The sequence below is a fragment of the Sarcophilus harrisii genome, chromosome 5 (genome assembly GCF_902635505.1).
Source record: "Sarcophilus harrisii chromosome 5, mSarHar1.11, whole genome shotgun sequence".
Taxonomy (NCBI): Eukaryota; Metazoa; Chordata; class Mammalia; order Dasyuromorphia; family Dasyuridae; genus Sarcophilus; species Sarcophilus harrisii.
In genome coordinates, this window is record NC_045430.1 from 84,283,943 (window position 1) to 84,296,138 (window position 12,196).

General features: G+C 39.5%; 1 protein-coding gene across 1 annotated transcript; it reads left to right on the top strand.

Annotated features, from left to right (window-relative positions):
• Positions 1–5,554, top strand: CNPY2 (canopy FGF signaling regulator 2). Its single transcript, XM_031941178.1, has 6 exons — positions 1–227; positions 383–502; positions 2,502–2,617; positions 3,329–3,532; positions 3,671–3,767; positions 4,298–5,554. The coding sequence occupies exons 2-6, from the start codon at positions 415–417 to the stop codon at positions 4,339–4,341; spliced, it is 549 nt and encodes a 182-aa protein (XP_031797038.1). The 5' UTR covers positions 1–227; positions 383–414; the 3' UTR covers positions 4,342–5,554.
• Positions 5,555–12,196: the final 6,642 nt, after the last annotated feature.

Below are 12,196 nucleotides of genomic sequence, written 5' to 3' on the forward strand. Positions count from 1 at the left end.
CAGGTCCTGCCAGCGGGCGCCGGGGTCCTAAATACTGCCTTTGCCGCGAGAACCGTCGAGCCTGGACTGCGAGCCGCGCGGCTGCGGCGTCCGTGTTCGCCGGGAGGCTGGGCCCCGCCGGGAGGGCGAACGGGCCGCGAGGCTGCAGGCGCGGAGTCCTACGACCCCGGCAGTGCGCGGCGCCCCAGACCTCCGCAACAACCCAATCTGCCGCGCTCGGCGCCTAGGTACGGGCTGCTGCGCTGACGTGGGGTGACCAGATGGCCGCTGCCCCCGGAACTGGGGGCAGGCGGGCCGCGCCGAGGCGGGGGGGAGGGGGCGCCGGGAGGCAAGCGCGGCGAGGAGGGCCCTTGCTCATCCTCGGCCGCTTCTCTCTCCGCAGGCAAACGGAGCTGCCCCGGCCCCGCGCGGATCATGGCGGGCTGCGGGGGGCTGGCCCTGCTCCTGGCCGCCCTGCTGGGCAGTGCGTGGGCGCGGAGGAGCCAGGACCTGCATTGTGGAGGTAAAGGTCAGGCCGGAGGTGGGGAAAGAGCCCAGGGGTCCTCGGAGCTTTGTTTGCAGCCCAAACTTTTGGGGGAGTCCCGGAGGTTCTCTGGCATTCCGGAGAAGCTTGTGGACCCCCTCCTCAAATCACATATTTTTTCTTTTAAAAATCTTTTTTAACATTTTTATTTAAAGTTTTAAATTCCAAGTTCTAGATCTGATCTCTCCCCCCACCCCACCCCCCCACACACTATCACCGCCACCAGGGTAAGCAGTCAGATAGAGATTGTACGTGTGCAATTATGTAAAAAAATCCGCATTAGACATTTTGTCCGAGAAGACTCGAATAGAAGAAAAAAAAGTGAAAAAATATCGTGCTTCAGTCTGTATCCCGTCTATATCAGTTCTTGAGGCAGAGAGTATGCTTCATCATTAGTCCTTTGGGATCGTTTTAGATGACTGTGTTGCTCAGAATAATAGCTAAGCCATTCGCAGTTCTTCAGCGCACAGCATTGTTGTTGCTGTGTACAATGTTCTCCTGGTTCTGCTGACTCCACTGTGCATCAGTTCATGTAAGTCTTTACAGGCATTTTTGATATCATATTGCTTATCATTTCTTATACCACAGTAATTTTCCATTACAGTCACATACCACAGCTTGTTTAGCCACTCCCCAATTGGTGGGGGATTTTGATTTTTAATTTCCAATTCTTAGCCACCACAAAAAGAAATGCTATATTTTTACATTTTATATTTATTGCATATGTTTGTTCCATATATATATATATATGAATATATGTATATATTCATGTATATGTATGTATATATATATGTATGTATATGTATGAATATATGAATACATGAATATATATGTATATATATATATATATATATATATATATATATATATACATATAAACAAATAGGTCCTTTTCTCTTTTTCTGGATATCTGGGATATGAACCTAGCAAGCAGTGGTTTTACTGGATAAAAGGTATGCAGTTTTATAACTCTTTAGGCATAGTTCCAAATTTCTCTGCAGAATGTTGGATCAGTTTTTCCAACATCCAACATTTTCCTTTTTTGTCTTATTAGCTACTCTGAAAGTTGTTTTAATTTGCATTTCTCTGATCAGTAGTGATTTAGAGTATTTTTCATTTGATTATAGATCTTATTTCTTCTTTTGAAAACTACCTATTCATATCCTTTGATTTATCATTGGCTCTCACAGTTTACTTATGTTTTCACCCTTTATGTGTAAGTCATATATCCATTTTGATCTTATCTTAGCAAATGGCCAAAATGTTGTGAGATGGTGGTCTATATCTACTTATCTGCCATACTGTTTTTCAGTTTTCCCAACAGTTTTTTTTTTTTATATCAAATAATAAATTTTTGTTCCAAAAGCTTAGAATTTGGTGTTTATCATATACTAGATTACTATGGTCATTTACTGTAATGTAATTTGTACAATCTATTCCACTGATTCACCACTCTATTTCTTAGCCAGTATCAGATTGTTTTGATAATCATCACTTTATAATGCAGCATGAGAAATGGTATGGTTAGACCATCTTCTTTCACTTTTTTTCATCAATTGCTTTGATATCTGTGAGCCTTTGTTCTTCCAAATAAATTTTGTTATTATTTTTTCCTAGTTCTGTAAAATAATTTTTGATAATTTGATTGGTATTGGCACTGAATTGTTGTTTTTATCATATTGGCTCAGCCTACCCATTAGCAATTAGTATTTTTCCAATTATTTAGATCTGATTTTATTTGTATGAAAAGTTTTATAGTTGTGTTTGTATAGTTAAGCATTTTTTAATATATAGAATTACATAAGAAAATAATCATTGAAATACAGCTATCTAAATTTTTTTTTATCCAACTTCAAGAACCTCTTGAAATCTATTCATGTACTCTTTGGGAGACTGTGAATTCCAGGTTAAAAATCCTTGATTTAAATAATCTCTAAGGCTGCCAATCCTTTATGCTCCTCTGTTCCTCTAATTTCAGCCTGCAGGGCTCTTGTGGATGAATTGGAGTGGGAAATTGCCCAAGTAGATCCCAAGAAGACCATCCAGATGGGTTCCTTTCGTATTAACCCTGATGGCAGCCAGTCATTTGTGGAGGTAATTTATACTTTGTCTATAATTGAATAGCTTCATTGACTCTGGGCAGAGCCTGAAGATTTATTCTGGCAGAAGAGGGCTTTGATCTCATTAGGAGTGAATGAAACATTACTCAGAGGGGAATAAGAAAGAGTTGGCTATACCTAATAAGGGAGAAGATGGAGTTGGAGGTTTTGACTGCCATGTGTCTTTGTTACAAATAGATAATCAGCTTCTATTCTGAGAACAGTATATTATAAATATACTAGGAGATTAAAAAGGTGTTATCTTATAGTTGGGAAGTTTATAATCTTATTGGAGGAACTAATCAAGTCAGTGGCTGAAAGCACTGAAGATAACCTAAGCTATATGTATATATTCTTATATTTGTAAAGCAATATACACTTTGAAATGATTTTATATAATAAAAATATTCCAAATTCTATGTAAGTCTCTGCCTTGGCACAAAGGTACTTGATAAATGTTTGCTGAATTATTTTCATTGTTAGAGCAATAAACAAAAAATATGCATTATGTAAACTGGCTCTCAGTACTCAGTACTCAGGCATATAGGTAACAATAGTTAATCAGGAAGGCTTTCTGGAGAACATTAATTTTAAATTAAGTTCAGAAGAAAAGGAAGGATGTGAGTTTGGGAAAATAACCTCTGTGAATGCACAGAGAGGGGAGGGATTGAGCCAGGCTAAGGATTTTTATGTTTTGCTCTCCTAGGTGCCCTATGCCCGCTCAGAAGCACACTTGACTGAACTGCTGGAACGGGTTTGTGAACAAATGAAGGAATATGGGGAACAGGCTAACCCTACCACTCATCGAAAGAATTATGTACGTGTAGTGAACCGGGACAAACAAGCTAATGAGCTGGACACGGAGGGCATTCGAATTGATGGAGACATCAGAGCCAGCCTCAAGTTTGCGGTGAGGGCTAACAAGCACTGGGAACTGGGGTTTCAGGTGTTCTGGGTTGTCAGTGTTGCTTTAGTTTCTCTTTTGGAGGTTGGGGCAGAGGCCTCCCCACAAGCATTCTTCACTTTGACTTGTCCTTTGGGCTTACAGTGTGAGAGCATCGTAGAAGAATATGAGGATGAGCTTATTGAGTTCTTTTCCCGAGAGACTGACAATGTTAAAGACCGACTCTGTAGCAAACGTACTGGTGAGTTTTCCCTGTTTTCACCTCACCATATTCTTGACTGTAGCCTGAGTTTTTCCTTCCTTGGAGACCTGAGCTTCACAATTGCCTCACTATCCTTCAGCTCCACTGTCCACAGCAACCAGCTCTTATTTGCTTCTCCCAAGTCTCAGTGGCGTGTTCCCATCTGGGATAAAGAGATTGGGAGCAGGAGTAGCTAGGTGGCACAGTGGATAGAGCACCAGCCTTAAAGTCAGGAGGACCTGAGTTCTAATTTGACCTCAGACACTTAACACTTCCTAGCTGTGTGACCCCGGGCAAGTCACTTAACCCTAACTGTCTCGGGGGAAAAAAAGAGAGAGATTTGGGAGTAGGAATAGTAAGCAGTTTTGGGAGGGGGTTTAATACTCCAAAGAATGGTTGGGAAGTGTGTATGCCAGCTTGATGCTAGTAATTATTCTGATTTTGTGTTTGTGTGTGTGTGTTTTCAATGAAATGTCTCAGCATAATTGTAGTATCTGTCTGCAAGATTTTGTTGTTTATTGTCCCTGCAGATTTATGTGACCATGCCCTGCACATATCTCATGATGAACTGTGACCCACTGGAGCAGACCTGATGGACCACCCCCTAGGAGGGGAAGAGGGGCTGCAATACCTTTTATATGATGTTTTTACTAAAATGAACCCCACCAAAAAAGGAGAAAAAAAAATAATGGTGCAAACTAAGTTGTGTCTTCCCACCAATCTCACTCCCTTGTATTGGGTCTGGAAGCCTACAGAAGAGGAACAGAGAAAGAATTTGGGAGTCGGGGTAGAATGAACATGTATCTCTCCCAAGGAACTGGTTTTATTCATTCAATCATTTCTTGAATGCTTATTCTATGATGGAGCCAGCCCCATTATGACCCTAATTTAGGGTATAAAACAAACATGAAAACTAGAGACCCAACATTTCACAAACATTACCTGCCATGTACTATATAATGCATCAGAGAAGCAAGGATTTCTGCCCTTATATTTGAGCAGACAAGATTAGCTTCTGTTACATGCATTTTTAATGTAAGTACATGAGTAATATGTGAACTCGGCTTAGTAACTTCCCATATATGAAGGATTAGGTAAGATTTCATGGAATACATAATAATAAACTTTAAAAGACAGATAGAATGTTGGTAAGTAAAGGTGAGGATTGGGGGACATTCCAGGTTTAAAGAAGAGGTTCAGCAAATGTATTTAGGTGGAAAAACATGGAATGTATTTGTGAGGTAGAAGATGATCAGGAACTAAATATTTGTAATAGTGGTGAGAAATAACACTGGAAAGATGGATTGGAATCATATTGAGGAGGGTCTTGAAAACCACAATAGAGACTGGATTTTGGTAGGCATGAGTGCCAGAAATACTAATCTAGCATTGATAGATAAACTGTGGATGTGGAAGAAGAAGGGCATGGAAGCACAACAAGAGGCTATTAGCTTAGGTGATATATTGGGGGCAGTGAGATTGGTTAAGAATGGGACTAGATTGGTTGAAAGGAAATTGAAGTATCAGATGTTTGTGGATATTGGGAGAACAGTATGTGGTTGATTAAGACAGTAAGAAAGTAAAAGCGCAGGAATGGGAAGTAGGAGGGATTCATTTAGTTTTAGATGTGCTGAGCTTGAGAGTTAAGTGGGACACACAGATGGAAATGACAGACTGCAACTTGGAGAGATCGGGCCCAGGAATATTTGCTTGTGGGTTGGCTTCTTGGGTAGAGATCCCCAAATGAAAACAGACATCCAAGTTCAGCCTTTGGCAGATGGTTACTCTCTAAAAGTGAAAAAGGGAGACGAGGGAGTGTGAGAAGGGACCGTTGCAAACCATCCAGGAAGAACTGGCCATGGTGTCAGTGTCTCCACTATGTCACTGTCAATGACATGTCAGTGTCTCCAGTACTGGAGAGATCAAGAAAGATGTAGATTGAGAAAAGGATGAGATCATTGGAGCTCTTTGAGATTTGAGTTCAGTGGTGAAGATAGAAGCCATGTGGCATGAGGAATCCAAGAAAAGGAAATAGAGTTAGATTGTGCCTAAAAAGGGAAGAGGTCAGACATACATAGGACAGAAGCTCCTGGGGATAGTGAAATTGTCTTTTTGGTTCTTTAGAATAGATAAGAACTGAACATCGTATGTAGGAAAGCTTGTGAGAGGGTGATGTGGAAACCTGTAAGAGAGAATGTATAGTTGGATGGAGATTGAAGATGCTGGACAGGAAAAGGAGATTGAATGCCAAAGTGGAGAGGCCAGCCTTGGCTGGAAGGGAAGACGTGTTGCTCTCAGGAGACTCGATTGCATATGAACAAATGGTGAAGAAGCTATAGAAATGAGGAGGTAGAGGTTGGCAGTTTGCAAATAGGAACAGTATGCATTTGTTGAACAGAAGGGAGTGGGTAAGTAGTACATAAAAGAACTGCTAAAAAGCATCTAAAGTTACTGTAGCAAAGACCTAATGGATGGTGTCTGTGCAGTAGGATCTTTTTCATCCCCACACTCCTACCAGCAAACAGAAAAAGAAAGAACATGACAGTGCAAATTGTACAGGAACAAAAATTAAGATACTCTTTGATGTGGAGTAGGGGTAGGAAGGCTTTTTGTAGGAACTGAGACTTGGTCTTTGTCTTAAAGAAATTGGATATGAATTGTTCTTCCTTCTTACAAGGCAGGATTGATGGCCAATCAAGCAAGTAAATACATGGAGGTGAAAATGAATAAAGAGACTCACTCAGGTACAACAATCAAATCAGTAAGCATTTAATAAGGACTGACTACATACCAGGACATGTGCAAATACAAAAAAATATATACTACCCAAGGAGCTAGTATGTCATGGAGAAGTAATATTCAAATAATCATGGATATCAAGATCTACATATGTAACAATAATCTCAGAAGGACAGCACTCATTGGGGAAAGTGAGGGGGACTTAAAAAGGCTTCTTGAAGCCTGAAGGCAGATTAGGAAAAAGCATTATAGATATGAAAGATTAACCATTGAAAAGACAAAATAAGAAGATGGGTTGTCTGGTGTGGAGTCAAGTGAGATATTGGAAAGGTAGAAAGGGGTCTGGTGGAAAAGAGCTTTAAATGACAAGATCTATATGTTTGATCCTCAAGGTAATAGGGAACACTGTAGTTTAGAAGGGAAGGGGTCAACCTTGTGTTTTAGAAAAATTATTTGGGATTTAGCAGCTGAATGGAGGATGGATTTAGTCAGAAGAGACTCTAGGTAAAAATGCCAAATAAGTAAACTATTGGTGTCCAAAATAGAGCTTAGCAAAAGGGTAGTGGTGGATATGACTAAAGAAAAAATACAAGAGATGCTGTGAAAGTAAGATAACATCTGATAACTGATTGGTTTATGGGATGAGTACAAATGGGTCCAGTATGACATAAAGGCTTCAAACCTAGAGTAGAGGGTGTTTAAACAGTGGAAAAATTTGGGTGGAAAGAGCTACACGTGAGAAATAGAATGAGATGGCCTTGGATATCCTCAGAAAAAAAACAACTGGTGATGTGGGACTAGAGCTTAGGAGAGACTAAAGTGCATAGGGTGGGAGTGGCATGATTGTCTAAAAAATAATTTCATAAGTATAGGTAAGAGCAGGGTGTCTAGCTTTTTTTTTGTTTTGTTTTTTTAGAAAAAGTTACTTTTAGTGAAGTATAAGTTTTAAAAGTCAGGAGTCTGATGTAGCAACAAAAAAAGTGATTCCCAGCATCAACTGACCATATTAATTGCATTGTGTTGAGAACGAGAGAGATGATTTTCATGGTATTCTCGACCCTGGTGAGATCGAAGCTAGAGTTCTGGTTTAGATTTGCTACCTCTTAGGAAGAATATTGAAAAGTAGATGTGCATCTGGAGCAGGGTGATCAGGATAGTGAAGGGACCTGAAAACATTACATGAAGGTCAGTGAAGGAACTAGAAATATTTAAGTCATTTGGAAGATTTAGTTTATAGTTTATTTTAGCTTAACTTTTTCTAAAAAGCAAAAGAGTAAGAAAAGGGAGAAAGATCTTGGAAATAATAATGGACACAAGTTACCCTTTCTCCTGCCTATCTTTTTGGGAAGGGTTTACATATAATAGGTTATCTCATTTGCACCTCCCAATAACTTTGTGAGTTAATTACTGTTCTCCTCTTTTTACAGATAAGGTGTGACATGATAGCTGTCTTCAAGTATTTGAAGGGTTTTCTGTGAATGGTGGTTGGTGGTTTGGATCTAGAAAGCAGAATTCAGCAATGGGGCCATAATTACAGACAAGTTTTTGCTTCATAGCAGAAACACCTCCCCAATGAGTCTGTTCACAAGTGACTTGTACTATCTTGCCAAGTTCTCCATCACCAGAAGAAAGAGAGGGTGGGTGTTCAAGCAGAGGTCAACTTGTCAAGGATGTACAGGGCTTTCCTGTTCTTGAGTGGCTTAGGCTGGATGGCCTATTGGCTCTCTCCCAACGTAGAGGACTTTCAGTGCTGAGCTGAGATTATTCTCAGAAGTACCTGCAAGTTTCCTCATAGATAGCATCCCATCTGTGCCTACCCTTCCTGTACAGACCATCCATGAACTCTCTTAATTCCCCATGTAGGTAGATTCCCTCAATGTGCTGGAGGCATTTCTTGCTCTCTCCCAGCACCAAAAGTACTATCTACCAGCCATCTTGGTATCCCCTTTTTTTGCCATTTGACAGTCTGTCCTCTTCCTATTGTCCAATACCTCGATGACAGATCCAGAAAGGAACTTGAGATTCCTGACAATGATGTTTCTTTTCATCAGCATGGATTAAGTACTCGTTTCATTCCTTCATTCCCTATCAACAGTGATGGGAAACTGTCACTCTACCCAAATCCCTATAGTAAACACTAAGGAAGAGAGAAGGTCCTGTCTTTTCACTTTGGTGCTGATTTTTGGGAGTGAGTATGTTAGACAAATGTTTTGTACCTTTTCCTATAGGGCCTGGCTCCAGCTCTCATAACCGAAAGGTGAATGGAAGAGCAATATGAAAAGGTTGTCCGAGGTCTATAGGAGATGAAAAGGAGATTTGCTTTTCCAGTATACTCGGATTAAATGTAGTTGTTTCCTTTGTAGATACCCTAATTTGCTTGGTGCTTCCTATGATACCTAGATTGCAGCTAAACCCTGCTTGGTACAGGAGAAAACACTGGATTTGGAGGCATAGAATTTCATTTCATTACACTGCATCTGTGATATTGAATCGTAATCTCTCTAGGCCTCTCCTCATCATTAGAGGTTCAACTAGTTGACCCATCTAGTCTGCAGGGACAAATTAGCACTGTCCTGTAGATCTGGTTATGCTTTGCAAAGATAAGGCTGTCATTGGACTATAATAATACCTGCTAGTACAGCCTTGTGATCCGAATTTACTCTTTTTAATGAACAGACATGAAAACATGGCAGTGAGAAAGGACACACCTAAGCAGCCCGTTTCAGTTTTTAACAGCTCTAATTAGTGGGTAAATCTCTAAGGTTCTCTGCACACAGGAAATGCTCATATATTTGTTGAAGACAGCTGTCCTGTGAAATATCAATTGTACTAAATTCCACTCGTTCTTTATTTTCTAGAATTTCCAACCTTGCAGCCTCTGACAGCAGCAAGGAGAAATGGTAGTCATTCTCCCTAACAACCTAGAAAGACTTAACGAGGTGCCTTTTGTAGCTCAGTCTTGTCTGATTCTTCCTGACCCCCTTTTTTAGCAGTCATTTCTCGCTCATTTTATACATAAGGGAACAGAGGCAGGGTTTAATGGCAGGGTCACACAAGTATCTGAAGCTATATTTGAATTCGGATCTTTTTGACTAGGTCTGGCACTAGCCACTGTGCCACCTAGCTGCCTAGGGAGATACTTCAATAATCTTTTAAGTTCCATTATGTTACTGTAGGAAACTTAAGAATTGACCTAAAATCATGTGGTACCTAAAATGCAGCTTCATTGTAATGGAATATTATATTGCAATAATGAGTGTAATTTATAATTAATCCACATGCAGAAATACTGCATACCTGCCTCCCCAGTATGTGCCCTTCCATTCACCATATCTGAAGCCTTAAGAAGTCCAGCACTGATAGCCTTTTATAATCCAACCCGAGCCTACCTTTTAAGGTTTTTTTTTCACATTTCTATGTTCTAGCCGTCTGCCATTCTCTGAAGTTGGATTTCTATTATCTGAGTTGAAGTTCCTGCACAGACTATCCCCTGTCCATGGAGTCCATTACTTTCTCTCCTGCCTCTCAAAATCCTCATTTAATTTAAGGCCCAATTCATGAGATGTTAGAGTATATGTAAAGAAATATCACATTCTTTCAAGTTATAAATATCCATTTCATATATGCCTGGCACATAATAAATGCTCATTGAATGATTGACTTAACTCCAAACCCCTCACCTCAACAGAATACAAATTCCTTGAGGGCAGGGGCTGTTTCTAATTATGGTTTTTAATTCGCTGTGGCTAGCATAATATCTTGCACATAGACTATAAGCCCTTATATAACCATCCCCTTTTTGAAAAAAAGCTCTTGTAAAAATTTGTTTAATATTTTGGACTTTCTCACATATATATTGGAACTGTTTTAGAATCCAGTCCATCAAGTGTGACTAGTGAATCATAAAAATAAAACACTTTATATATTTTCAACTAAAATAAGACACTTTATATTTCTAATTTTGAATTCAATTTAGTTCTAACCTATGAGTTTCTCATGTTAAATAACTACTATTAAGAAAGTAAAGGAAGAAGCATTCATATAGTGCCTACCATGTGCCAGGCAGTATGCTAAGTGCTTTTTGCAAATGTTAAACCTCATTTGATCTTCACAGTAACGCTGTGAAATTGGTGCTATTAATCCCATTTTATAAATGATGAAACACAGGAATGAAGGGATTTGCTTAAGATCACACAACTAGTATCTGAGACTGAATTTTAACTTTTAACTTGGAACTCCAGACCTAACTGATCCACTGCTTCACTGAGCTGATTTGAAAATAAGTTATACAATACATTTAGTATATGCTTGTTATGCACAAAACACTGTTACATGGTAGAGAGCAAATAAGACACTACCTCCCATAAACATAATATACATGTTACAAATATATAGGGGATGTTCACACAGTGAAATAAAAATTTTGAGGAGCTAGAAATCAATTTTGGGAGAAATCTGAAAAGTAAAACTGTTGAGTGGGTCTTGGAAGTAAAGGATTCACTAACCTAAAATGTCAACACTTGAATATTCTAGGAATCAAGGGATAGAAGGACAAAAAGATTGGATTAGGTCAGAGTACTGAGGCCTTAGCTAGAGCAGCATGGGATGAGCTTTAAAGAGTAGTTTGAGTTGAGGGATTTAGGAGGATCTGAGTTCCTATTTGGCCTCAAACAGTTGGCAGTAATTGTGTGACTCTTAATTGCCTGAGAGGGGAAATAGGTTAGAGGTAAATCATGAAGAAACTTAAATGTTAGTGTAAGAGAGAGTTTTTTTTTTTTTTCTTTTAAAAGGATAGGGAACCACTGAAGAGGTCTGAGAATAGGACTGGAAGATTAAAGTTATTCTGGTAGCCTAGTGAAGATTCAAAGATGGACTAGAGTTGGACAGACATGAGATGGGAGAAGAAAGAATGAAGGCTCAAATAAATGACGTTGAAGTGATAGTGGAAACAAGTGGGTGATTGATGTGAGAAGTTTTGTAGATCCAAAAGGCAGCTGATTGAACGTAAGGGTGAGAATAGGTGTATGGAACCTAGGTGAGGTCTTCAAAGTAGTCTGCAGTGTCTCCCAACACAGAGAATGGTAATATTACACATAAAATGAATTCCATGTTGGTTATGTTGAGTTTATGGCAAGAGGATCTCCATATACATGGGGATTTTCATCAAAAAACTGGAATTCAAAGAGAGGTCAGAACTAGAAACTGAAACTTGGAGGAATGTCTGAGTAAGAGAAGCCAGAGGAACAACCACAGAGGTATGAACAAAAACCAGGAGCATAGCGGTGGGGTAAGGGAACACAAAGAAAGTAGCATGTCAAGAGGGCATAGTGCACAATGCCTAGTGCTGCAGAGATCATGCGTAATGAAAACAAAAAAAAAAAAAGATTGGATTCAGCAATCAGAGATTTTGCAGAGTATAAATAGAGTGGTAAACATACAAGCTGAATTTCAAGGTGTCCAGAATGAGGAATGATTTGGTAAAACAGTGTATAATAAGGTATGGGATAGAAATCACTCTTTTTCAAAGTTTGGTACTGAGAAGAAGGAAAGAAAAGATAGTGGCTTGTGAGGATGGCAGTCAAGAGAGAGCATTATTTTAAAGTAGGGTTTTTTTGTGAATTGGGAGAAGAAACCAAGAGAGGGGAAGATAAGATGAAGGAAAGGATGATTGCAAAATATATATATATATA

Bases quoted from the DNA above. Each gene is read 5' to 3' on its own strand.
- CNPY2 (XM_031941178.1), top strand. From the start codon at position 415: ATGGCGGGCTGCGGGGGGCTGGCCCTGCTCCTGGCCGCCCTGCTGGGC. The intron at 2,618-3,328 runs GTAATTTATACT...TTGCTCTCCTAG, and splicing joins GCAGCCAGTCATTTGTGGAG to GTGCCCTATGCCCGCTCAGA. The intron at 3,533-3,670 runs GTGAGGGCTAAC...TTGGGCTTACAG, and splicing joins GAGCCAGCCTCAAGTTTGCG to TGTGAGAGCATCGTAGAAGA.